Source organism: Leptopilina boulardi, unplaced genomic scaffold, assembly GCF_019393585.1.
Source record: "Leptopilina boulardi isolate dan_hultmark-lab unplaced genomic scaffold, ZJU_Lbou_2.1 LbouV2_224, whole genome shotgun sequence".
NCBI lineage: Eukaryota > Metazoa > Arthropoda > Insecta > Hymenoptera > Figitidae > Leptopilina > Leptopilina boulardi.
The window spans coordinates 3,499,374-3,525,935 of NW_026137779.1; the positions used below are offsets into that span (position 1 = coordinate 3,499,374).

Consider the following 26,562-nt stretch of genomic DNA (forward strand, 5'->3'; position numbering starts at 1 on the left):
GGGTTATGTGTACATAACTTATATGCAGTTTTAAAACATTGAAAGTAATTTTACATTTTTCACAGCGTAATAAAATTGTAATTGTTTAATTAATTAATTAATTAAATTAATTAATTAGTTTACATTTTTCACAGCGTAATAAAATTGTAATTGTTTAATTAATTAATTAATAAAATTGTAATTGTTTAATTAATTAATTAATTAATAAAATTGTAATTGTTTAATTAATTAAATTAATTAATTAGTTAATTAATTAATTAAACAATTACAATTTTATTAATTAATTAATTAATTAAACAATTACAATTTTATTACGCTGTGAAAAATGTAAAATTACTTTCAATGTTTTAAAACTGCATATAAGTTATGTACACATAACCCACAATTTTTTTATTTTCGAAATAATATTATTTATTTTTTTAAGATTACTTACCTCACTTAATTAAATGCAACCAGAAATGGCAGCAATTATATTTAATTTATAATTAAAAATTGAATCCAGTATTTTCAACTGCGCCTCAGCGACAGTTGGCAATACGTTGCGCGCGCATCCAAGTACAATAAATTTGCACTTGTACTTGGACTTGATCTTGCATCTATTGTAGAACCTCCTTTATTATTATCATCAATTTAATATTTAATAATTAATTATGTAATGTATTATTTATTTTTGTTATTATCATTAAATTGTTATTAATTAATTATCTATGATATATACTTATATGATATGTATATTTTTTGAAAAATTTAGCTAAATTTTTTTGTACTTTTTTATGAGGAAAATTTGAATTAGGAAAAAAGTACAAAAAAAATTCGGTTTATTTTTTTGAAATATATAGATGTAATACATTATCATAGATATTTTATAATAATTTATTGAAAATAATGAGAATAATAATAAATAATATAATAATTAATTAATAAATATTATATTGATGATAATAATAATAGATTATGAATATTTTATTTAAAAAATAATGACAATAATTATATAAATATAATAAAATTATTATTATTATTATTATTATTATATACTTAAGTATATTAAGGAAATTAGTATTTTTTTATTAGGAAGCAATATAATTAACAAAAAAAAATTCAATAGTAAAAATATTTTTATATTGCTTTATTAAAGTTTTCTTATTATTAAGCATTTTATATAAGCGCGCTTTTTTCGACCTACAAGAGAGTTGTCGTAGCGCAAGCGCAGTAGCGTTTAGGTAGGGTCATTGGCAACTCTGCTTTTCATGCTCACTTAGCACTCATAGCGAGAATCTGGAAATGGCCTGTTTTTAATCATATTTATATTATAACTTTATTACACTAATTATTTGTTAACCCCCAATTCATAAAAATCTGGTTATTTTAGGAATTTTTGCATAACCTATGATAATGAAATATATAAATATTATTTATATGACAGTCCTTGCAATTTTAAAAAAGATGAGATAATTTCTGATTCTCAAAGTTTCCACGGATAGCAGACTTGACGTTAGATTTGTGAAAAGCAAGCACATGCTATGTTGGCTTGCTCTACTTCGTGGTTGTGAAATTTTAATAAGTTTCCAAAAACTGACCCTTACACGTAGTCTTAATTGCGGTCTCAATTCTGACATTTGCTATTAAGAAATTTATTTATACTGTTCGTTTAGACCTTACAGAGATTATGTTTCTTGTTTTCTTTAAAGAAATTTGTGTAAAGCAACGAAAATTATCACCATTTATTTTTTTTAAACGGACATTATTTTCCAGTAATTATCTATCTTGGTCAGTAGAACAATCCATTCCATTTACAAAGGACTTCCTTTTCAGACAGGTAAATTTTGTATAAAATTATGCTCTCTGTCTAATAGTTCCTAGTAAAGTATACAAATTTTTGGGTCTTCTATACAGTAAGAAAAGCACAAGTATAATCATAGAAAAGCATGCGTTACGTCTGTCTCACTCGCACTCATGGGCTGTGTCTACCATAGTGCAGATTTGCAACAAGTGAGGGTAGAATTACAATATGTTTTATTCTAACTTTGGGCACAGAGATTTCCACATAAGATTTCTAATTTGCTAGGCACTAATTCGATACATTTAATTATATTCTTGACCAGCGCCACTTTCTATTTTGTTTCCAGTTCATGCGACTTAAAAAGCGTTATGTCAGTATAAAAGAATCAGATATGATGTAAAGAAGAAGGTTCACAATAAGTATAATATGATTACCTTAAGGGCATTGAATGTGAGGTGACTATTAATCCAAATTCAATATGGTCTTTTGTTAATAGATCAACGAATGTTTCTAGAATTCCTGGTAAGGTTTTGTATAAAATGGCCTTAAAATAGATAATCCACAAGATATTATAAATGCTTTTGCTATAGTTTTTTCGATAGCGTTTATAAACCTTCCACACATCCCGGAATATCTGAATCTGAACTTCTCAATTTTATTGGAGATATGGAATACATGTTGATGACAATGTAATTAGAGATAAAATGAAATTGTTAGGGGAATTGGAGCCCATTAAGGAAAATGACAAAAAAAACCAACTTATTCTTATAATAAAATATTGTTTCGGTCATATTTTACTCTTTTTGTTATATATCTTTAATTATAATTAATTAGAAATTAAAAGAAAAGAAAGGAAATTTGGGGCCGTCCATAAACCACGTAGCCAGTTTAGGGGGAGGGGAGGGGTTCGAGCCATGACTACGTAGTTGTATTTATTAAGTCATTTATATTGATATTTTTTAAATTGCGCGGGTAATTTCAATATCGAATTGAGCGGATATATGAATATAAAATAGAATTTTTGTAAAATTAAATATGTATAAATTATTTTAAAATGATTATTATAAACTTGATGAAAATAAGAAAAATAATTGGGTCTCACGAATAATATGCCATGAAAATTATAAAATTGCATTTTTAGTGTTTCAAAATCACCTGCTTTTAGAAATATTACTTAATGAAAAGAAATTAATGCAAACAATATTGTAAACAAATTTTTATTAATTAAGAATTCTACAATTTACTAAATTTTCATTCATTGAAATTTTTAATTAGCTATATTTTTATTTATCATAATTATTAGAATGAATTTCACTTTGTCGATTTTGCTGCCAAAACAAAATGGTAAATACATTATTATTTCATTTTAACAAACATTTAACTGGTAAGAATGTTTCAGTTAAACTTATTTTTATTAGAATTAATTTTTAATAGAAATTAAAAGTTATGTAATGTTAATATTATTAATTAATTATTATTCCTTATGTGTTCTTAAATTGAATTCTCTTTATTGGAAATTGTTATCTATTCAAAAGAAAAACATTTTTAAATAAGTAAAAAAAAACTACGTTCTACCAGTGGAGGGGGGGGGGGGGTTAGAGCGAAAGTCTACGTTGGTCTACATGGGTGGGGGTCAAAAAGTGCCAAAAATTGGGCTACGTGGTTTATGGACGGCCCCTTTGCAAAAAAAAAATTTTCTAAGAAACTGAATTTTTACTCTTACTTGAAATTCCAATAAAATGATAAAATTTCTATTTTCTTTCAATTTTTTTTATTTTGTCAATAATTCTCGACAGATGAACATTTTACAAAATATTTAAGACAAAAAAGACCTACAGCTTCTTTGGTATTAAAATATCCAATAATAACACATTTTAGACAATAAAACACAAATATCGATTCTCAGTAATTAAATATGCAACAATATTAAATTTTATAAATGAATCTTGTTCAATTTTCAAAAAAATAAGAAAAGCAATATCGAGGTAACGAAACTCTGCTGGCTGACACAATTCTTCCATTACCCCAAAGAATTTTAACAGACCACAATTTGAAAAAAAGAAGAAAAACAAATTTAATTATTACCTCTATTTTTATTCATGTATCCATCTCTACACATATTTATCTCTAATAAAATCACAAAACACAATTAAATAATAAATTTTTAACTATTTAATTTGATCTCCAGAAATATTTTCCATTTAAAAAAAACTCGAAAACTTGATTTTTTCTTGTAGTTTCTACAAATCTGTCAGGAATGTAACCATTTGTCTTGGTTAGACATACAGGAAGACTGTCCAAGTTTTCCGAGTTATTTCCGCGAAATTCAAAGTCTCTACACTGAGAAAAAAATGCTGTTGAATCAATGACATATGGGTTTGATTCTTTGAAAAGTGCCATACTGGGCTGTCTAACGTATATGTCATTGTTTTGAAAGCACCGATTTTAATGATTCGATAGTATCACTTTAATTGAAACATAAACATATTTCTTAAATCGACAGAAAACAATTTTAATATAAAGGTATTTTTATTGAATTAACAGAATATGCTTTTGAATCAAAGAATGTTATTTTTTAATATCTTTTATTATTTTTCATGTATTAGAATAACTCACATTGTCTTTATTAATGTTATTACTATTCCTACTTTTTTTAGTACATCATTATTTATGAATAATGTTATTTTTTAAATTAATTGCTTTCAGTTTATTTTCCACGTGGAAAGATTCCTAGGAAAGTGCTCCTGGGAATTTCCATTGAAATCCCGACAGAATTTTGTCGGAATTTCCAATAAGAATTGGCGGAAATTCCCAGGAGCTTTTCCATAGCAATCTTTTCCTATTATTTCTTGATATTCGTCTCGTTTTTAGTTTAAACGTTTTAACTTTTTTTTCCAAAGTTTTATTTTTGCACATCAATTTATTTTTTTTCAATAATTTTTCGCCTGGATTTTTTACATGTTGCGCATATTGTCATTTGCGGTCCTTTTTTAAAAACAACTTTTTTCATGACGAATCCTTCACAATTGGATGATCTAAAAAATAAATTTAATTATTTAAAAATAATTTATAATAATATATAACAAATAATTTTACAAACCTTTTACAATCATCTTTTGAGCACGGTAAAAATTTCGTTGGGCAAAACAACTATCTCCCTTACATTCGTGACGTGGTTAATATCTTGGATATTAATTTCACGGCTTTTAACAAAAACCTATAAAAAAAATTCTTTAATATATTACCAAATATTTGGAATTTTTTTAAGGAGGGTGGCCAGCTATCTGAAAATGTAAAGATTATTCTAAAATATAATCAAATACGTTTTTGAGAATCTTTGAATTCAAAAACACTTTTTTTTCAAAATTTTTTACAGTCCCGTTTTTGAAAATTTTATTTTATTATTATTTTATTATTACATATAATAATTTCCGTATTCATTCATTCATTCATTCAGTCTGTCCACACTTGAAGTTAGTCGTTTTTTTTGTTCTTTTTGCGAGGGGGAATTTACTCCGGTAGTAATAATAAGTATTATTGTGTAATATCATGTAATACTGTGTAACACTTGTAATATTGTGGTATTATGGTGTAATACCTTAAAAAAATTTAAAGAAAATCAAACCAAAAAATGTTAATATAAGTAAAAATTTTAAACACTTATTCAAATGTAGCGCGGGAGTTGATGCTGAAGTATAACAACTTTTCCATAGGTGGCGGTATCGAATGTTTACAGAATCAAATCAGAAGATGGTTCATTAGTAATTGGATGAATTTTAGCTTTTAGCTACCTAACCGGAATAAGTAAAAAAAATCGAATACAGTAAGATATCTGCTCCTGTAATTACACCGAAACAAAATGCACGTGGCTTAGGTAGTTTGTGTTCGTGATTTAAGATAGCAAAAACCAAATATTAAACGTTATAAACATGGATGCTTACGGATATTATAATATAGAAAATTATATTTGTTCAGTTCCTCGTCCAAAAATAAAACAAATAAGTTATATTTATCGTGTTCTTTAAAAGAAATTTCAAAACATTTGAAATAATAGATATTTACGTTTTAGAAAAGAGAAATTTATTATTTTCTTTTATAAGTAGGGTAAATGCACTAATTGCGGCGCGATTCGAGTCAAAACACCTTTGAAATAGAAAATTCGACATTTCTATTGTATAAACTCAATTTAAGACTTATTAAACTAAAAGGTTATGTTATTTAGATGTTAAAAAAAATGTTTAACTTTATAAAAATCGATTATTTAAACAAATATGAGAAATTAAAACTAATACCGTAATTTTCTATTGCGACGCGTTTGTATCAGTTTCGGTGACCAAAATAATGTGTATTTTGAAGATACTTTGCCCGCCAAAATTAGAGTCAATGGAAATATTAAAAATGTTTCAATTACGGCGAGGGAAAAAATTTGATCTCAAATAATTTAATTAATAATTGTTTAAATGTGCATCTTCATTAGTATTTGTATCAAAAAAAGATTAAAATAATTTTTTTTTAATCATTTTGCAACAGTTATATTAAATATAATAGTAATAATAGTTATTTTTTATGAACGCGCCGTAATTGATGCACTTACCCTAATATTTAAAAATATTTAATTATTTATTTCTCTATTTCTTCTTTTAAAGTTTTGCTCTTAAATAATAATTTTAAGTGATTCTATTGAAAGTCCTATGTATAAGAAAATGCTGTTTGATGTGTAATATTTTTTGTAATAAAGGGTAATACTCAGTAATATATGTGTAATACTTTGTAATACAGTAATATTTTGGTAGTAGTATGTAATACTTGTAAAAATTGTAATATTAAGGTAATAATGATAATATGTGTAGTTGTAGTCAAGTGTACACAATTTTTACTAGTAAATTCCCCCTCGTCTTTTTGTTTTTCTATTTTGACAATTCTTGATTTCGTAACATTTTATGGTTAACGCGAAGAATATTTTTATTCATCGTCATAAATAAAGTCATATACTGAGTGACAGTTTAAAGTAAAAAAAATATTGTTCATTGTGTGCAGCACCAGTATATTTCCTACTTGGTATTTATAGAAAAAAAAGTTTCAATTATAATATAATTTTTATTATTATTTATAAATTTATTATGTTATATTTAAATTTTTTTCAATATTTTTTCATTATTCATTATTATTTATTATATATTATTATTATTTATATATTTATTATTATTAATTTATTTTTATTATTAATTATTAAATTGTTATATTTTTTTATATGTAAACATTTCGTATTAAAAAAAATTCTTCTTGATATAAAAATAAATAGTTTGTTTTTTTAATAAATTTTTAATTTGATTTTAATTTTTAATTTAAGATTAAAGTTTAAAACATTACAAAGTTTTTTTAGGTTTTATTTTTTCAAAATTTTTAAATATTTTTTAATTGCTCAATACTTTTTAAAATATAATTAATAATTTTCAGTTAATTTAATTTTCTTTCTGATTACATAATTTAATTTTTATTAATTATCAATTAATTACATTTTTTTAAAAAAAAACATAAATTTACCCTGTTAAAAATAAAATCATAAATCAGTCTCAAAACGTCAGAAATCCTGACGTTTTTATAGACTATTTTGATGTTTTGTGATGCAGCTGACTAATTCTGACTTAAATGGTTTTTATGGACAATTTAGATGTGGTTACTAATTTTGATAGATCCGATAGCAAACATCAGTTATCACCTGTAAGCAATTATTTTTTTTCCGTGTATATATATTGCCAAATAATATAGTTCAAAAATATTTTGTTGAATTTTTATTTGTTTAACCTTTATGGGACTGAGGACTTCTATGGGCGGATGAGGCACCCGGGTACCTATTTTTAATTTATTGAAGTTTGTATATCAAAATGAGCAGTTCAATTAACTTTAAGTGTAGTGGACGTTTCAATGAAAGTAGTAATCACATAATATGAATACACTGTAAAAAGAAGTCTTATTTTAAGGCCGAAAAGAGGTCTTATTTTAAGAGGCAACATTTTTAAGGCAGCTTAGTTGAATTTACGCAATGAAATTTCCATTATAACTACTAACGCTGATTTCAAGACTCATCTTAAAATAAGATTTTCTTTTTGCTTATAAAAAATTATCATTATTAGTTGATTATTAAAAAACTGTCCATTATTTATGAAGTATTTTGTATATATTCACAATTTCATTGATCTTTCATTACATAGTATCCGTGTATATACTATTTGTTAGATTGCAAAACAGGTACATATTTAGGCAGATTATTTATTAAATCAAATTATAAAAATGTAAGAAATTTATTTTTTATTATTTAAAATACATTTTTAATACAAATTAATTTTATTCAAACTTCATTTTTATGGTAATTTTTAAGTTAAAAACGGACTGTTTCTTATGAATATCATTATTTAACTATAGTAACTAATTTACATATTTTAAAAAAAATATGTGCCTTACTATAAAAATTAAAAAAAATTTGTTTAATGTTATTTTTCATAATTTTTTAATTGAAATTTCTACATTTATCTGCATGAAATGTATAGAGGTATTTTTTCCTATTGTAAAATTAAGAAAAAGCTGCATGTTTCTAGGTGCATTACAAAAAAGTTAATAAATAAAAACAATAAATTGTTTAAACAATTATTGAATTAATAATTTAACATCAAATCTATCTGGCTTTATATTCGATTTGATAAATTGTAAAATTAATGGTTCTGGATGATTTCAAGTATTTTTGTAAAATAGAATTAAACAAATATAGTGAAAATTTATATAGACAAATCAAATAAAAATATCTAATCAGGTTTGGTAGACGCGGTCGTTAAAGCGTTCATTAGGTCTCTTAGGTCATGGGTCTGGGGTTAATATTAATTGTGGTTAAAATTAATTTTTTTAATCATTTATTATTTATTATTAAAACTGGTAATATAAATAGGCACCCAAGTTAGGACCAGGCTAAAATCGCATCACAAACCGTTGTAGGACCAAGCTAGAATGCCAAACTTGGACCTACTTAATAATAGGGCAAAATAGATAGGACCAAGCTAACAATAAGACCACTTTTCGTTTTCTACACGGGGAGCCATTAAATTTGAAAAAAAAAATTTCTATATTTTTAATATTATTCATATGAAAGTGAGATATTTGAAAGATTCAATTTTTCAGGATTCTAGACATCCAAAAAATTCTATAAATAGTTAAAAATTAAAAAATTGAGTAGTTAATTTCTATGAAAATTTTAAATATTTAAAATCCTCAGGACAATTTTTTTTTATTTCTTTCAAACCGATTATTTACTTTTACCCACTACAATTTACCTTTTTTTATATATTCCCTTCTTCCAATAGAAGGTTCCTTTCGAGGGTACTTCAGGTTTTATGACTTTTTAACGCAAAATAAATAATTTAAAAAATTTTTTTAAATATTTTTTAAAATTTGTATTTGTAATTTTTAGATTTTAACGATTCCAATGATATAAAACTTTATGTAAAAACTTTAAAATGACATAATGATTATACAACAATCTACTCCATTATTTAACATTAATTTTCAATAATTTAAAAATATTTGCAAAAAATTATATATCGTTGTAATTGTATTAACATTTACACTGCCCTACAACGGAAAAAGATACATAAGCCACAAATAGGTCGAACGGAGATATTTGAGAAAAACCATTTACATCAAAAACTTCATTTAGATTTCATTTTTTATGAATAAAAATATCCCTAATGGGGTAAATCGGATGTGCTCTTTCTATTTTTGCAAAAAAAATTAATTATTTAAACAATCCCTTTTAAAAAATGCACTTGCGTAGTTTTTTTAGTGCAAATACAACGTAAAAAGAACACAAAGTCGTCTGTGGCGTTTTTCGCTGTAAAGTCATCGAGCGGATGAAAGAGATGTCGCGCGAAGAATACACATAAGGGACAAGAGAAATTATAGTGGTGGGGCTTAGAGTATATGTTTGAAATAAATTTTTTAATCAATTAATTTAGTATTAAATTTTTAATTTTATTAATTAAAAGCCATAAAATCACACGGAGAGAAATAGATGGTACGGGGTACTATCTAGATAGTACCAGATACCATATTTGATCTTACATATACGGACAGCAATCTAGATTCTATCAGTTACTATCCAGATTGTACGAAGTAACATCTTGATTGCAGTGGGTAACATAACCATACTTTTTGTAACATCTTTGATAGTACCGAGTAGCATACACTGTAAAAAGACTTAATGGAATTTTACCACTTTGAAAGTGGGAAAGATTATTACCCACTATCAGAACGGCACCTTTACTGTCGATGGGAATAAAATTTTTAGGTTATGTAATTTTCCAGACGAGATGGGAAAATTGCCACGAACTGTACAGTTACACTTTCTGGTATTTTAAACGCAGGAGAAAGTAAATATACAGACATCAGTACTTTTCCGAAATTTTATAAAATATTAAATTTTTATGTTTAGAAAAAAATATAGGAATAATTTATACTTTTTATGCGATTACGATGAAGGTATTTACTTTTAAGTTATTAATATTCGCTAAAGAATTTTATAAAATAAAGAAAAAATAATTATAAACACAATTAGACTCTATATTTTATTCCTATATTTTTGCACAAGAAACATTAACATTTTTGTTTTTCATATTCAAGTTTAATTTAAATTATGAACAAAAACTTTTATGAATTGTCCTATGTAAGGATAAAATAACTCGTGTCGTAAAATTTTACCATTTTTACGTCATCTTTACAATCAAAAAGACAATTGTCGATGAATGCCGACTGCTGCCAGGCATTAACGATTGCACACGGCGCATAAATCGTAAATGTGTGCGTATATTATGAATTTCAAAATTTGGGAATTTTCCAAAAATTGTTAATATTACTTTTAAAAAATGGTAATTTTACACGCTAATGTATTTTTCTAAAGAAACGGGAATATTACCAACACTTGTGATTATACTACATTAAAAACAGGAAAAATACTACAGTGTGGAATTGTCATTTTTGCTTTAGTAAGGTTACGTTCGCCAATGGTAATTTTCCCATCTAGTGCAGTTTCACAGCCTTCAGTCATTTCGTCCTTTTGAAAGTGGGTAACATTATTACCCACTTTAAAAGTAGGAATTTCGCCGAGGAATGGAAAATCCCAATATTCGAAATAGTAAAATTACCAAATATTGTATTTTCCATTTTGGACCCTGTATTATTTCTGCATTTAATATAGTATTTGTGCCATGGATTCTTAAAAGTAAAATTCCTATCTTTGGGAAAATTCTGTTTGGACTTTTTACAGTGTAATGATAGTACTGGTTAACATCTACTTTTTACCATCGTAAGATCATAAGTTCTTACCATCTATTTCTCTCCGTGCATAAAAGATACTTCTGGCCTATACTTTTATTTTTGTCCTTTTCTAACGTACGTATTATATATGGAATCACGTTTGTAAGATAAGGACAGAAAAGAGTAGGTGTCAATGACTACGACTATCTATTATTATTAAAGTACCTACCCTACTGAAAATTCTCATATAGGATCTTATATAGGATCTCACATAAATTCATATATTAAAATCCACATAAAATCCTATGTGTCATGTAAGAAACTGTATAGGATCTTATGAAAAATCATATAGGAAATTGAGACATGATTTGAAGTAGGATTCGATGCAAATTCTTACAAACGTATTCTTAGGTAATAAGTTATGTAAATTCCTATGTGAAATCCCACAATTTTTTCTGGTCACATTTTTTCCTTCAATTTCTTATGTCAATTTATCATGTCAATTTCCTTCGTGTTTTCTCACTAAAAAACATACCAAAATTCATTGCTCAATCCTTAACCAGAAATTTTCCTATATCAAATCATACATCAAATCTTTTTTCGATTCTTGAATAAAAAATTATTACAAATAATAATAATATATAATAATAATAATAATAAACATTTAAATTAAATATTCATTAAAAATTTATAGCGAAAGTTGAATGAAAATGTAATTTAAATATTCAGTCAATTTTTGTGACGAACATTTCCTGAAAATTTAAATTAAATTTTCAAGAAATGTTGGACGGAAATACCTGTAAAAAATACAAAAATAATATTTAAGAAGTATTAATATTATTATTATTATTAATAATAATATTAATAATAATAATAATAATAGATAGATAGATAGATAGATAGATAGATCTTTATTATTATTATCAATAAATAAAATTTACTATCTGGGAATAAAAATAAAATAAATAATATACAAACATTCTTGCTCTGCTTTGATGCTTTGTTTCACATTGAATCAAGCACTGCATGCTTGTTGAGCAAGAACTTTTGAAAACAAATTGTGGGGTGCTGGGGATTGAACCTTTTAGTTTGAAAAAGTAGTTTTATTTTGAATTTACAGGTATTGCTGGGGATTGAACCTACGTTCGCCGCGCGCTAGCTAAAAACCCTAACCACTACACTACAGATATCTGGCTGAGAAAAAAAAAAAAAAAAATCTTCCACAGGCTCTACAACTTGCTGATAGAAAAATAATCTTACTTATCGACCTAAAAGGGCGGGCTCATTTAAAAAGGTTTTCACGGAGATATTTGAATATTCTCAATATTCACATTGCAGGTGAATATAAAAATTAAAAGTGAATCGAAATAATACTGTAAAATCATGACAGTAGATAGGCTGTGGGCGTTCTGGATAGTAGGAATCTGTTACCGACATTACCGACATTTTTGTCGAATATTATGATTGCGCAATATTGCGCAACTGTAAAAAATGTTTGGTATTTCCTGCCTTGACGTCTTAAATATTATTTGACATTATCGCGATTAGATTTAATATAAACAATATGTTGACAAGTTTATAACTTCCTGGTTTTTTGTTTTATTCGTAGAATTTTTGTTAAAAAATAGCCCTTTCAGGTCTAAAGTAGATTACATAACGTAATTTGTTTAATCTACCATTGGTTTTTATAATTTATGATGATTGATATAGGAATTGTTTTTGTTAATAATAATTTTGAAAATAATTAAATTTTACAAATTGTCACTAATAAATATATTACAAGCATTTTTTTCTGTCTATTTAGTCAATTTTATTTCGAATCGAAATATTAATTTTAAAAAAATTTTATTTCAACTTTAAAAACCATTTTGTAAAGGCCACAATCTTTTACAAAAAATAAAATATTTAAAAATTAATTTTTCATTAATTAATACATTTTTAAATATAATAAATAATTTTTGAAAAATAATTTTGATTTAAATGTTTAAAAAATAGAATTTTTGTGTTCACTTTCATTTCTTATTTTAATATATTGAAATTATTTTCTTAATTATTTTTAAAACGCTTTTTCTTGTCTTTAACAATACTAATATAATTGTTTATTAATAAATAAAAAATTTTAAAATTAATTTTCGCAAATTTGTGAATTTTTAATTAATAGAAAATATTTTAAAAAATAATTAATTTTATGATAACCTTTTCACATGACCTTCAGTCATGAGTAGATAGGCTGTGGGCGTTCTGGATAGTAGGAATCTGTTACCGGCATTACCGACATTTTTGTCGAATATTATGATTGCGCAATATTGCGTAATAGAAAAAAATGCTTGGTATTTCCTGTTTGTGTTTTAACTTATTAAAATTATTTTGAAAATATTGCTATTAGTTTTGTTATAAACAATATGATGACAAGTTTATAACTTCTTGCAATCGATATCTGTTAATTGTATTTCAGTGTACTGTATGTCTTTGCTTTTTAGGGTATTAAATTTCCTTTTCAGCTTAGCGCGATTCGAAATTCTTCCTAAGCAATCAGTTTTATGGTTTTCTATCGTTGACAGATTTAATATATTTAGAGAACAGCGGCCCGAAAAGTAAATGCGGAGTTCTTGCTATCGCTTACATCTAAACTCCTTAGCTCTAATGAGCAAGTATGCTATGTTAGTCTTAACTAAACATATTAAAAATTTGTTTTGATTTTTTTGATCTGAGAAAGAAAACGCATGGCCTTTATCTTAATTTAAAGAAAATATTATTTTGGACTAATATGTTTTAATTAGAATATTGGTCATCGTATGATTACATTTTTAGATCGTGAGAAAAGAAGAATGTTTATTTAATGTATTTCCTGGAATTATTTTTTAATAATTTTATTTTTTAATTTATATAACCTTGAAATGTGGTATAAAAGCAAGCATACATTTGTTAATAATTATTAGTCTTCAATAAACAAATAGCTTGATAGGTTGTGCGTGTTTGTTAAATAAAGAATTCATTTTTTTAATTAAATAAAATCGGACAAGTGCGAGTTACACTCGCACTGAAATCGAGGGTTCCGTACTCGAAGCGAACTTATTTGGTATAAAAACAAATGTTTAAAAAATATGTGTTGTATGACAACTAATATAAGTGATACAAAAAGGAACAATTTTGTAAAATTCAAGAAAATTGTTCCTCTTCGTATCACTTATATTAGTTGTCATACAACACATATTTTTTAAACATTTGTTTTTATACCAAATAAGTTCGCTTCGAGTACGGAACCCTCGATTTCAGTGCGAGTGTAACTCGCACTTGTCCGATTTTATTTTTTAAAAAATATTTTACTAAAAAAATATAAGAAACATAATTTTATTTCAACTCGCAATATTTTTATTGTATTTACATTTTAAAAATATATTGAATATTAAATTTTATCTTTCTAAGTCAAAAAGAGATAAAACTTAAGATATTGATATAAGGCTAGTAGCTGCTTGTCAAGGGAAAATCGAAAGTTATCTAAAAAATAAAATTTGTTTATTAATTCCAGAAAAATCAACTCCAATCATCCTCGCTATATTTTTTTTGTAATCTACACGTAAAAATACGTCAAAATATATAAATTTGAATCACTGTAGAAAAACTTTTTTCGTTTTTTGCGGAAAAATACATTTTTTTCTGAAATTTATCATTTTTCTTCAAAAATTTGATAAAAATTGATCATCAACTCCAATCGCGCTTACATTTTTTCCCTGTATTTTTCACGCAAAAATTGAGTTTTACAGCAAGTATGAACAGTCTGGATTGAATATTGTGTGCGCTAGGGAGAATAAATCATTTTTTTCGAAATTTTTGATTTTTCCTTGACAACGCTATGTAAATTAATCCGAATCAAGTTCGCTATAATTTTCCTGTAATTTTCACGTAAAAATACGTAAGTGTGTCAAATTTGAGCTCTTTATGTCAAAAGATGTGGCCGCTAGGGGGGGGGGGTACATACTCATTTTTAGGTATTTTTCGTAAAAATTCATAGTTTTTCCTTGACAACGCTATGATAATCAACTCCAATCATGCTCGCTATATTTTTTTTGTAATCTACACGTAAAAATACGTTAAAATATATAAATTTAATTTCCTTTAAATAAAATTTTGTTCGTTTTTGGTGGAAAAATACATTTTTTTCCTAAAAGTGTCATTTTTTCTTGAAAAACTTGATAAAAAGTTAATCATCAACTCTAATCGTGACCGCTTTTTTTCCCCTGTATTTTTCCCGTAAAAATACATTTGTATACTAAATATGATCTGTCTGGGTTGAATATTGTGTGCGCTAGGGAGAATAAATTATTTTTTTCGAAATTTTTGATTTTTCCTTGACAACGCTATGTAAATTGATCCGAATCAAGTTCGCTATAATTTTCCTGTAATTTTCACGTAAAAATACGTAAGTGTGTCAAATTTGAGCTCTTTATGTCAAAACTTGTGGCCGCTAGGGGGGGGGTACATAGTCATTTTTAGGCATTTTTCGTAAAAATTCATGGTTTTTCCTTGACAACGCTATGTTAATCAATTCCAATCAAGTTCGCTATAATTTTCCTGTAATCTACACGCGAAAATACATATGTGTACTAATTTTCAGCCCTCCAGATAAATTTATGTGGCCGCTAGGGGGGGGGGGGGGTACACGATTTCAAAAAAACCGATATTAATAGGGTTCCGAACCGAGTACGGAACCCTAAAAAAGACAGAAAATATGGATTCTATAGATATTCCAAAACTCATTGAAATTATGGAGAGTGCTTATATTATAGTGAGAAATATTAAGAGTTAAAGACGGTTATTATTGGAATCGGAAAAGTGGATAAAATTGGTAGTGCAAAATATAAATCTTTGAATAAAATTTTGAAATCAAAAAAAGAATTGATTAATGTGAGTAAAGGAAAAAGAATTATAATAACTGTTGGAATTTTAAAAACTATTTGCGAAAAAGTCAGAGAAATTCAAAAAACTGGTGGAGGTAATTTGGAAAAAAAAGAAAGAAAATGGGAAAATTTAGAGTCAGCTTTTGAAAAAAGAGTTAGAACAGGAGTAGTTATTAATTTAAAACATAAAGATTTGTTCAAATTTTTAGAGGAGTCAAAATCTGTAATAAAATCCCGTTTAAAAAATGCTTTAAAAGAAAATAGTAGCTTAAAAGTGAATTTTGTGTTAATAGGCAATTTTATAACTATCGAAAACGGTGAAAATATACAAGAAAAAAAATCGTTTAATACAAAAAATGAAATTCTTTTTCCCTTCTCAGACTTAGATACAATTCTTAATGAAATAAATGAATATATTCTTAAAGAAGTTGAGGAATTTAATGAAAAAAAGTCAGGTTGGTCATTGAAGGAGATTTTAAATTTGATGGTTAATATAAATAGACATGCGCCAATTCAGGTAGGTTGTTCTGTAAATACGGAATTACCAAAATTTATAATTGATAAAAAGGCTGTTGTAAATGTAAAATGTACTAACGATTACTGTTTTCTTTGGTCAGTAATGGCAGCTTTGTTTCCAGTTAAAAATAATGCAAGTCTTATAAGTTCTTATCCTCATTTTAGGAATGTTTTAAAATATGAGGGAATAAATTTTCCTATTAGTTTAAAAGATGTTTCTAAATTTGAAAAAATGAATAGTTTGAAAATAAATATTTATGGTTTTGAAAAAGTTGGTAAAAATAAAGAAGACATTGTCCCTTTTTATTTAAGCGATAATTTTTCTAAAAAAGATACTATTCATTTACTAATTATAAAAAAAGTGGACACTTTTTCTGTAATAAATAATCACACTAATAATAATTTTAATTATCACTTCGCGTGGATTCGTAATCTGTCACGATTGGTAAAATCACAATTCTCAAAACATCACGGTCGAACTTATTTATGTGACAGATGTTTATGTCATTTTAATTATGAAAATTCATTTCTGAAACATAAAACTGATTGTATGAATTTAAACGAGTGTAAAGTTATTTTACCGACAGAAGAGGAGAATATTTTAAAGTTTAAAAATTTTAGATTTAAAGAAAAGGTGCCATTTGTACTATATGCGGATACTGAAAGTCTTTTAGAAGCTTTTAATGATAACGAAATAATATCTGGTGTATATAGGAAACACATTCCGACAAGCGTTGCATTTTACTTAAAATGTAATTTTGATGATTCACTTTCGGTGTTTGAATCTTATAGAGGGCGGGATTGCATTTCTTGGTTCATGAAAAAATTAATAAGTATTGCTGATTTAGTTGAAACATATTTGAAAAAAATAGTGCCAATAGAAACTCTAACTTTTCAGCAAGAATTGGAATTTAAAACCGCAAAAATTTGTCACATTTGTGAAAATTCGTTCGAAAATGATGATATTAAACATCGAGATCATTGTCATTTCACTGGAAAATATAGGGGTGCAGCTCATCAGGGTTGTAATATTAATTATAAAAATTCGCATTCGGTTCCCGTAGTTTTTCACAATTTGTCGGGATACGATGCACATTTTTTTATAAAAGAATTGTGTACTAGTTTTGAAGGAAATGTAAAACTTTTACCGATAAATAAAGAAAAATATATCTCTTTTACCAAATATGTCGAGGGTAAAAATGTATGTTTTAAATTTTTAGACTCGTTTAGGTTCATGCCTAGTAGTTTGGATAAATTAGCAAGTTTTTTAAATAATAACGAAAAAAAAATTACTGCAAAATATTGCAATAATATCGATGAGTTTAATTTATTGGTCAGAAAAGGAGTTTTCCCGTATGAATATATAGATAGTTGGCAAAAATTAGAGGAAAATAAGTTACCGTCAATAGAAGCTTTTTTTTCAAAATTGAATAATTCAAATATATCGAATGAAGAATATGCGCATGCTTGTCAAGTATGGAATACATTTAATTTGAATAACTTGGGGGAATATTCAGATTTATATTTAAAAACAGACGTTTTACTTTTAGCTGATGTTTTTGAGAATTTTCGAAAAACATGCTTATCTGCATATAATTTAGACCCCTTACACTATTTTACAGCACCAGGACTTGCATTCGATGCTATGTTAAAATTCACAAAAATAGAATTAGAGTTATTAAGAGATATTGAAATGTTACTTTTCATAGAAAAGGGTATTCGCGGAGGAATTTCTCAATGCTCAAATAGGTATGCGAAAGCAAACAATCGATTTATGGGGCCAGAATTTAATTCAGAAATTGAAGAATCTTATATAATGTATTTTGATATAAATAATTTATATGGCGCAGCGATGAGTAATTTTTTACCCTATTCTAATTTTCAATGGGAAATTAATTTATCAGAGTTTGATGTGAATAAAATTGAAGATGATTCTATGTATGGATATATTTTGGAAGTAGATTTGGAATATCCAGAAGAATTTCATGATATGCATAAAGATTTGCCTTTATGCCCCGAACATTTTATACCCCCTGCTGCAGGGAGCAAATTACCTAAATTAATACCACATTTGTTTTCCAGAACAAAATATGTAATTCATTATAAAAATTTAAAATATTATTTGCAACTTGGAATGAAATTAACGAAAATTCATAGAATTTTAAAATTCAATCAATCTCAATGGTTAAAAAAATATATTGATTTGAATACAGAATTTCGAAAAAAGTCAACAAATATATTTGAAAAAAATTTTTACAAATTAATGAACAATTCTGTTTTTGGGAAGACAATGGAGAACATAAGAAAGCATAAGGATATTAGAATTATTACACATTGGGAAGGTAGATACGGGGCTAAAGCTCTTATTAGTAAACCAAATTTCAATAGTTGTTATATTTTTGATGAAAATTTGGTTATAATAGAGATGAATAAAGTTCAGATTAAATTTAATAAACCGATATATGTTGGATTTAGCATTCTTGATATATCAAAACTCTTTCTTTACGATTTTCATTATAATTATGTTAAAAAAACTTTCAGTGATCAATCTAAATTACTTTATACCGATACTGATAGTTTAATTTATCATATAAAAGTTCCAAACATATATGATTATATTAAACGCGATTCACATTTTTTCGATACTTCCGATTATCCTGAAAATAATTGTTATGGTATAGAATTAAAAAATAGAAAAGTTCTAGGTTTAATGAAAGATGAATGCAATGGCAAGATTGTCACAGAGTTTATTGGATTAAGATCGAAATTGTATTCATATAAAATATTAAACGAAATTCGCGAGAAGAAAAAAGCCAAAGGTGTTAGATCTTCAACATTAAAGGAAATTACATTTGAGGACTATAAAAAAACACTTTTTTCATACGAAAACTTAGTAGAAAATCAATATTTAATTCGAAGTGTAAAACATCAAGTTTACACTGTACAACAAAGAAAAGAGGCTCTAAGTTGGTATGACGATAAAAGAGTTCTTTTACCAAAAAGTACAGACACCCTTCCTTGGGGGTACAAAAATAAGTTATATAAATAAGGCAAAAAAATTAAGAGAACAAAAACATGGATATGTTTTAATATTTGTCCTCTCTTTTCTCTATTCATTTTGAGTTCTCTTTCTCTCTCAATCTTATTAAAAATTATGTTTTGTCTCACTCCATCCTTCAAGTGTGTGCGTTATCGTAATATTTCTTCTCCGTTCAATCTATGGCATTTGTCTCTGTCACTCAATTGTAAACTATGGGACAGCATATAAAAAGAGGCCAGTGCCATAGGAGCTTTAATAAAAAAGTAACCACCAAAAATAGAAGAACCTTCTAAGTGACTTGTGGAGTGCACAGTGCAGTGATTTTTTTCTTTTTAGTGAAAAAAGTGAGTGTAGCTAAAAAAATTTTTTACATTTAAAGCTTTTTTTTATTAAAATTATAATTAATTTATTAGTTAAAATTAAACAAATTTTTTTATTGAAATTCAAAAAAATTTTAATTAAATTTAATTTTTTTTAAATTTGCCTTCAATTTTAGTAATATTTAATAAAATTTAAAAAAAAATTTTAAAAAAATTTATAGTGTTTTTTACTTGTTTTTGAAAAAAAATTCAATTTTTATTAAAATTTTGTTACTTTTAAGATTTTTTTAATTAACTTCAATTTTCGAAAAAAATTTATACATATATTGAAATTTTTTAAATTTTACTTTGTTTATTGATAATTTTTTAAATAAATTTTGTTTTTCTTTAAAGAATTTTTAAAAGAAACGATGGAGAAAATGGATCATTACACAACCCTAGAAGTGATGATTCAGGGTCCAAAAAGATGGCTTTTGGAAAGCAATGCGGAACAATTCAGAGAATTGTGCATCACAGGGTTGGCGTTAAGAGCAAGAGACATTTTTAATGGGGAGAGAGATTCTCATTCTCCAGTTTTTTTAAATTTCAATGGAGTACGGGCTAAAGTTCACGGTATGGTGAATGGATACTGGATACGACGCATTGACTTGGACTTTAATGAAATTTTGGTAAGTTATAATTTAAATACTTTTAAAATAATAATAATTTAAATTTTTTAAATTTCTTTTTATTAATTATTTAATTAGAATGCAAATATTGAACAAAAAAATTAATGTTATTATAATAATTTATTATACATATTTATACATGTTAAAAAGATTCATACGAAAGTGTTCCTTGGAATTCCAATCGGAATTCCATTACAATTTCAATCGGAATTCCAATCAGAATTCCATTAAAATTTTTAATCGAAATTTCATTTCTATTTATAATAGGAATTTCCAATAAGAATTTTTAATCGGAATTCCATAGGAATTTTTAATAAGAATTCTTTGGAATTCCACTGAAATTTTCAATCGAAATTCCATAGGAATTTCCAATAAGAATTCTTTGGAATTCCATTGTAAGTTTCAATCGGAATTCCATAAAAATTTCCAAAAAGAATACAATTGCAATTTTCAACCGGAATTCCATAGGAATTTCCAAAAAAGAATTCCTTGGAATTTCAATCAGAATTCCAGTCAGAATTTCATTTTGGAATTCCAGCCAGAATTTCAATTGGAATTCCAGTCGGAATTTTAATCGGAATTCCATAGGAATTTTTAATAAGAATTCTTTGGAATTCCACTGAAATTTTAAATCGGAATTCCATAGAAATTTCCAATAAGAATTCTTTGGAATTCCATTGTAAGTTTCAATCGGAATTCCATAAAAATTTCCAAAAAGAATTCCTTGGAATTTCAATCAGAATTCCAGTCAGAATTTCATTTTGAATTCCAGTCGGAATTTCAATCGGAATTCTAGTCGGAATTTCAATCGGAATTCTAGTCAGAATTGCAATTGGAATTCCAGTCGGAATTTCAATCGGAATTCCATTAGAATGTCGAATAAGAATTCCGGTGGCAATTTCCAGGAGCACTTTCTACGTGGGTATATATTTTATTATAAAAGTTAATTTAAATTATTTTTTAATTGTATGTCATAATTTTTTATGATTATTATTTAATTATACAATTAATAATAATAATATATATTTCTTTTTTGCAGAATGAGGACAACTACACGGGCTTCCGTTTATTTTTCCAAATACCTAATGAATGGGTGAACAATTGCTTTGATCTTCAGAAATTGACTGATTTTCTGACATTGGCGGCAGGAGTAAGGCGATACGGACTTTTCAGTCCAAGTTCATCAATGGAGGACGATGAGTATTTCTTGGAACACTTGAATGTCGTTGTAGAAGTATTGGAAATTCAGGATTTCGTGTTCCTGTTAAAAAAACGTCCTGATATTGACAATTTATCGGGAGATGAATTTGATTTTGACATCATAGAAGGTCCGGTTTCAAATCCAGCAGAAACCGAAGAATTTACAATGAGTCAAATGGACATTGATTTCCATCCAACTCAAGGTGTCAAAATTGAAGAAATTGTGGTTATAGATGAGGAAAATGAGGAGGAGGAGAGGCAAAGGGAGGTAAACGAAGCCACTAGTCTCCTGGAAGTAATAATTAAACAGGAACCACAGGAACCAGACGATGAGGAGACTCATTATTAAGAAAAAATTAAGAATTTTTTATTATTTGTAATTTTAAAAATATTTTAGAAAATTTATTTTTATATTTCAAAATTTTAACTTTTTTATCAATTTTTATAAATTTTTTTAGTAATAAAAAATTTAATTAGTATGTAATTTTAAAAAAAATAAAGAATTCGTATATTTAAAAAAAAATAGTAAATGAAAAAATAAAACCTCATTTTATAAAAAAATGTCTATTAAAATTTTGTTCACCTACATCCTATATCCTTTATTTTTAAAACATGTAAATATTAAAAAAAAATTTATAATAAACAAAATTTTAATGTTATTTAAAAAAAAATAATTTTTAATACTAATTTTTTTTTGCATTATTAATAAAGATTAATTTTTATGTTAAAACTATAAATAAAAAAATAAAGCAGGGTAGATGCAGTAAATAAAACACTGAAATTAGAATATATGTATAATTTATTTAAAAAATATTGTTATACAGTAATTTATTTTTACATAACCAATTTTTTAAATTCATTACATTTTGAAGAGCGCAAGTAAAAGTTTTTTTATTAATCGAATGATGTGAACAGGTAACTACAAAAGCTTGATCTCTTAATTTTTTTATTGAAACACAGTTCAAATTATCCATATCGATAATAATAGTAACATTTTCATCAATAAATTCTTGTAACCATTTTTTTTTCTCGTGACCTTTTACATAAATTTTGCTCGCTTCTTTAAGCGTATTTTTTAATATTTCGTTTATATAAATATACGAAACATCACCGGCATTCCAAGAAATACCATGGAAATTTTTTTCTAACCACCGATTAACACTCTTGTATTTCTTCGAAATACAATTCCACGGACACGGAGGTTGAAAAATCATATGCACTGGATTGGAATCATTATTATTTATAGAAACTATAGCCAATTCTTTTACAACAAATTCATTAATTGGCAATTTGAATCCTTGAACATCTAGTATGTACTCCATTTCGGAATCTACAAAATTATTATTCTAAAAGAGGAATAAATGTAGAACGTAAAAGCTATGCATAAGAGTATTTTCTTTCACACAGCCGAGGCACTAGCTTTGAAGGGGGAAGGGGGGGACCTTCCACTCTCACACGTGTCAATGAATTAGGCGAGTTTTTCTTTATGAGCCTCTTATAACTGACCTAGGACAAATTCTTGACAAGGTCGAGTGGGCTGCAGTGACTGTCTCTCTCAAATACAATTTTATTCATATGCAATTTAATTATAACTAGTAATAATATATATTTATGAATTATTAATAATAATTATATATATATAATAATAATAAATTATTACTAGGAATAATTTTTTAATAATTATAAATTATTACTAGTACTTATTATAAATAATTATAATTTAATACTAATAATAATTAATAATTATTGGTAAAAAATTGAATTATTATAAATAAATTTTTTTTAATTTACACAATTTTTCTCACAATTCCGCTAATTGGTTTATATTCAACAATTCTATCATGTAAAATTAAACAATAGGCGGAAGTATTTGCATGGAAATTTTCTTTTGATTCAAATTCTAAGCGGATATCAACAGGTCCACTTTTCAGTGATTCATTTTGATTTGAGCAATCTATTACAACTAAAGGAGCGTACTCTAAAAATTCTTTTTTTGTTAAGATTGGTTGTGATTCTTTACCATAATATGTAGCTTGAAAATTAGTGAACATTTCATACAAAGTAGAATATTGGTTTTTGTCAATGTCGAGATTCATATTTCCATATGGATAACATTGAGATTTTAAAAATAACTTAACATCAGAGATATTAGAATGATCAAAATAACTTGAATTTAGTGTTGTATTATTTTTTCTACTTCTTTGAAACCCCAACACAATAAATCTAGGTTTTTCCAGTTGTGTTGAAGTTTTTACACTCCAAATATGCTTAGGAGTTACAGGTAATAGAGGATACTCATACAATTCCCAAGTTCGAAAACTGATAGGAATAGATGGATCCTTTTCAATATACTTTAACAGTTTAAATTTTCGAGCATCTGATAATTTTATGTACGGTAACAACCATTCAACTTTTTCAATTACTATTTTGAATTCTTCAAGAGGTGCTGTTTGTATAACTGCATTTAAATCAGTTCTTGATCTGGTTAGAATGAGCTCATGTTTAGCATTAATAATAACTTTCTGATAATCTTCAGCAAAGCCAAAAATCATATTTAGCGGTATACAAACATCAAAATAACCATTATTATTGGTTAATGTTGGAGTATCACCAAATTCTAACAAACCAACATTCTCAAGAAATTTATTTTGACTTGCATCAAAAGAAACATAGTTTTTCATTAAACTTGTAAGACCGACATTTTTATTTTTATCTATTTCTACACCATTCAGTTCATATTTCGCCTCATCAAATAAATGACAAATGCCATTAGAAACTAATTTTGTGCGCTCTACTGCGTTTCCATCATTTTTTATTAGTTTTCCGCTCACATGAATCGAACTTTTGCTTGGAAGAAGACAATGATCTTGATTTTGAACAGTTATACGTATTTCATCACTATTATTATACGTTGATGATGTATATGGCTGCTGCGCATGCACTTCGTAATGAGCAATTGATTCATCAAAAATGATTGGTGAATCAATATTTAAAATTTCCCCTTCCATGGCAAATAATACGTCGGTACACAAATATACAAATACAATTGCAAAATATCTTAAATCGCTTTATCCTTTTTTCTTTACGACTTTGAGACCGAGACTTTTGAGTAATTGTAGGTTTTGAGGTGTTAGCCTCTTCAGGATTCGTCGCTGACTGATTTGATTTTGGCATGGTGTATTATTTTTATAACCAAAACCAATTATTTTCTTTTTATTATCAAAAACAATGCCCATTATTGTGAAGATTTGATATGAAGTCTAATGGTAATGGTTTCTCCTCGAAAATTTATCAAATGTCCGTCGTGATCAACAATTCTTAGCTGAATAAGATCTATTGTCTTGACAGCGACTGGCAGGTAAATGACGTGATTTGGCACTTCTACTATTTTATATCCTGGTGGCACAACAGGAAAAAATTCATGGATTGTATGCACTTTTTTCCCATTGATATAAGACCCAGTAGTTATATTACACTCTACTCTTAGGGAATTAATGTTAATAATGGATACCGGTTGATCAGATTCATGGTATTCTTTAGCTTTTAATTTTCGTGCAGAAAACCCAAGCAAACTGCCTATGGAATCTTTAGGTTGAAAATTAATTTCTTTATCACAATAAATTGTACATTTTAAAGTATTGTTATTAGGTTTAATTCTGAAAGTAATTCCTTTATTTTTCAAAATAAAATGCAAAACCTGATTCAGGTCACTAATTTCATAACTTCCTGTAGGTATAATAATTTCTTTATTATCAACATGAAACTTATTTTTTCCAACATCTATATTAGGAATAGAATTAAAAGTTAAAAATTCAACAAGACCAAGAGAATAATTTTTAAAATGAGACAACTCAATGGGGGGAAATAATTGAGATTCTAAGATGGAACTATTTCCTGATAATGTTAATATAAGTGAATCGTCCATGTTGAAATCTAAGTATTAACTGAATGGAATATTTAATTAATTTATTATTTATATGAATAGAATACATATTTGGAATATTTAACTGATTGCATAAAAATTTAAGACATAAATGACCACAGTTAAATGAATCATAATTTAGATATTTTTCATAATTATACATTATGCTACCAACACCGAAATATTTAATAAGATCTAAAGGTGGTCGAAGATTACCAAAACTATCAAAATAAATAATTTTATTATTATTTTTTTTATAAGCACACCAATGTGTACCAGGACAATTTTTATCATCCAAATTAATTATTGCAGATTCATTTTTATTAGATCCATGAATAGGTAGTTCATTCCGCATAAAAACTCCTCGAAAAAATGGAATTTTTAACCGTTTTGCAAATTTTATTAAATCTAAATCTGTTAGGGCTCGGTGTGGTAGCTTCATTTTAAGTTTTTTGATTTCCATCCTTTTCCTGTTTTATAGGGTTTGAGATAAAGTCCTAGTCCAGTTTTGTATGGTTTCAAGTACAGTCCTTTTCCTAAGGCAATTGATTCCATTGTCTCATTGTGACGTTTACTTTCCTCAAGCTGACGTTTTGCGGAATTTGCACCATTTATAGCTTTTGCAATTCCCGCTGCCCCTCCTGCCAATGCCCCTGTAGCACTTAAACCCGCAAACATAGGTATAAGAAAAGGTAAAACACCTCCCACCTTAGAAGATATTGGTAAAATTCGAGGCTTATTTATATTACGCTTGCCACCAGCGATTTTTACAGCTATACGTGCCCCTCTAAGAGCTGATTTCATGGTTGATTGTGCTGCTGAACCTATTTTCATAGACGATTTAGCAGCCGCTATAATTTTCCTCAATGTAGATTTTTTCTTTCTGTTTTTCCGCTTTTACATACCTTCTTTTCTTTT

General features: G+C 26.6%; 2 protein-coding genes across 2 annotated transcripts; one reads left to right on the top strand and one right to left on the bottom strand.

Moving 5' to 3' along the window:
- The first annotated feature begins 1,277 nt into the window (after positions 1–1,277).
- LOC127279887 (uncharacterized) lies at positions 1,278–22,071 on the top strand. Its single transcript, XM_051302527.1, has 4 exons — positions 1,278–1,816; positions 19,676–19,878; positions 20,248–20,522; positions 21,562–22,071. The coding sequence occupies exons 3-4, from the start codon at positions 20,265–20,267 to the stop codon at positions 22,069–22,071; spliced, it is 768 nt and encodes a 255-aa protein (XP_051158484.1). The 5' UTR covers positions 1,278–1,816; positions 19,676–19,878; positions 20,248–20,264.
- Positions 22,072–23,509: 1,438 nt separating this feature from the next.
- On the bottom strand, positions 23,510–24,730 carry LOC127279888 (uncharacterized). Its single transcript, XM_051302528.1, has one exon. It carries the CDS (start codon positions 24,728–24,730, stop codon positions 23,510–23,512), a length of 1,221 nt encoding a protein of 406 aa, XP_051158485.1.
- Positions 24,731–26,562: the final 1,832 nt, after the last annotated feature.

Excerpts from the sequence above, each read along its gene's own strand:
- LOC127279887 (XM_051302527.1), top strand. The coding sequence starts at position 20,265 with ATGGAGAAAATGGATCATTACACAACCCTAGAAGTGATGATTCAGGGT. Across the intron at positions 20,523-21,561 it reads TGGACTTTAATGAAATTTTG|AATGAGGACAACTACACGGG; the intron begins GTAAGTTATAAT and ends TCTTTTTTGCAG.
- LOC127279888 (XM_051302528.1), bottom strand. The coding sequence starts at position 24,730 with ATGGAAGGGGAAATTTTAAATATTGATTCACCAATCATTTTTGATGAA.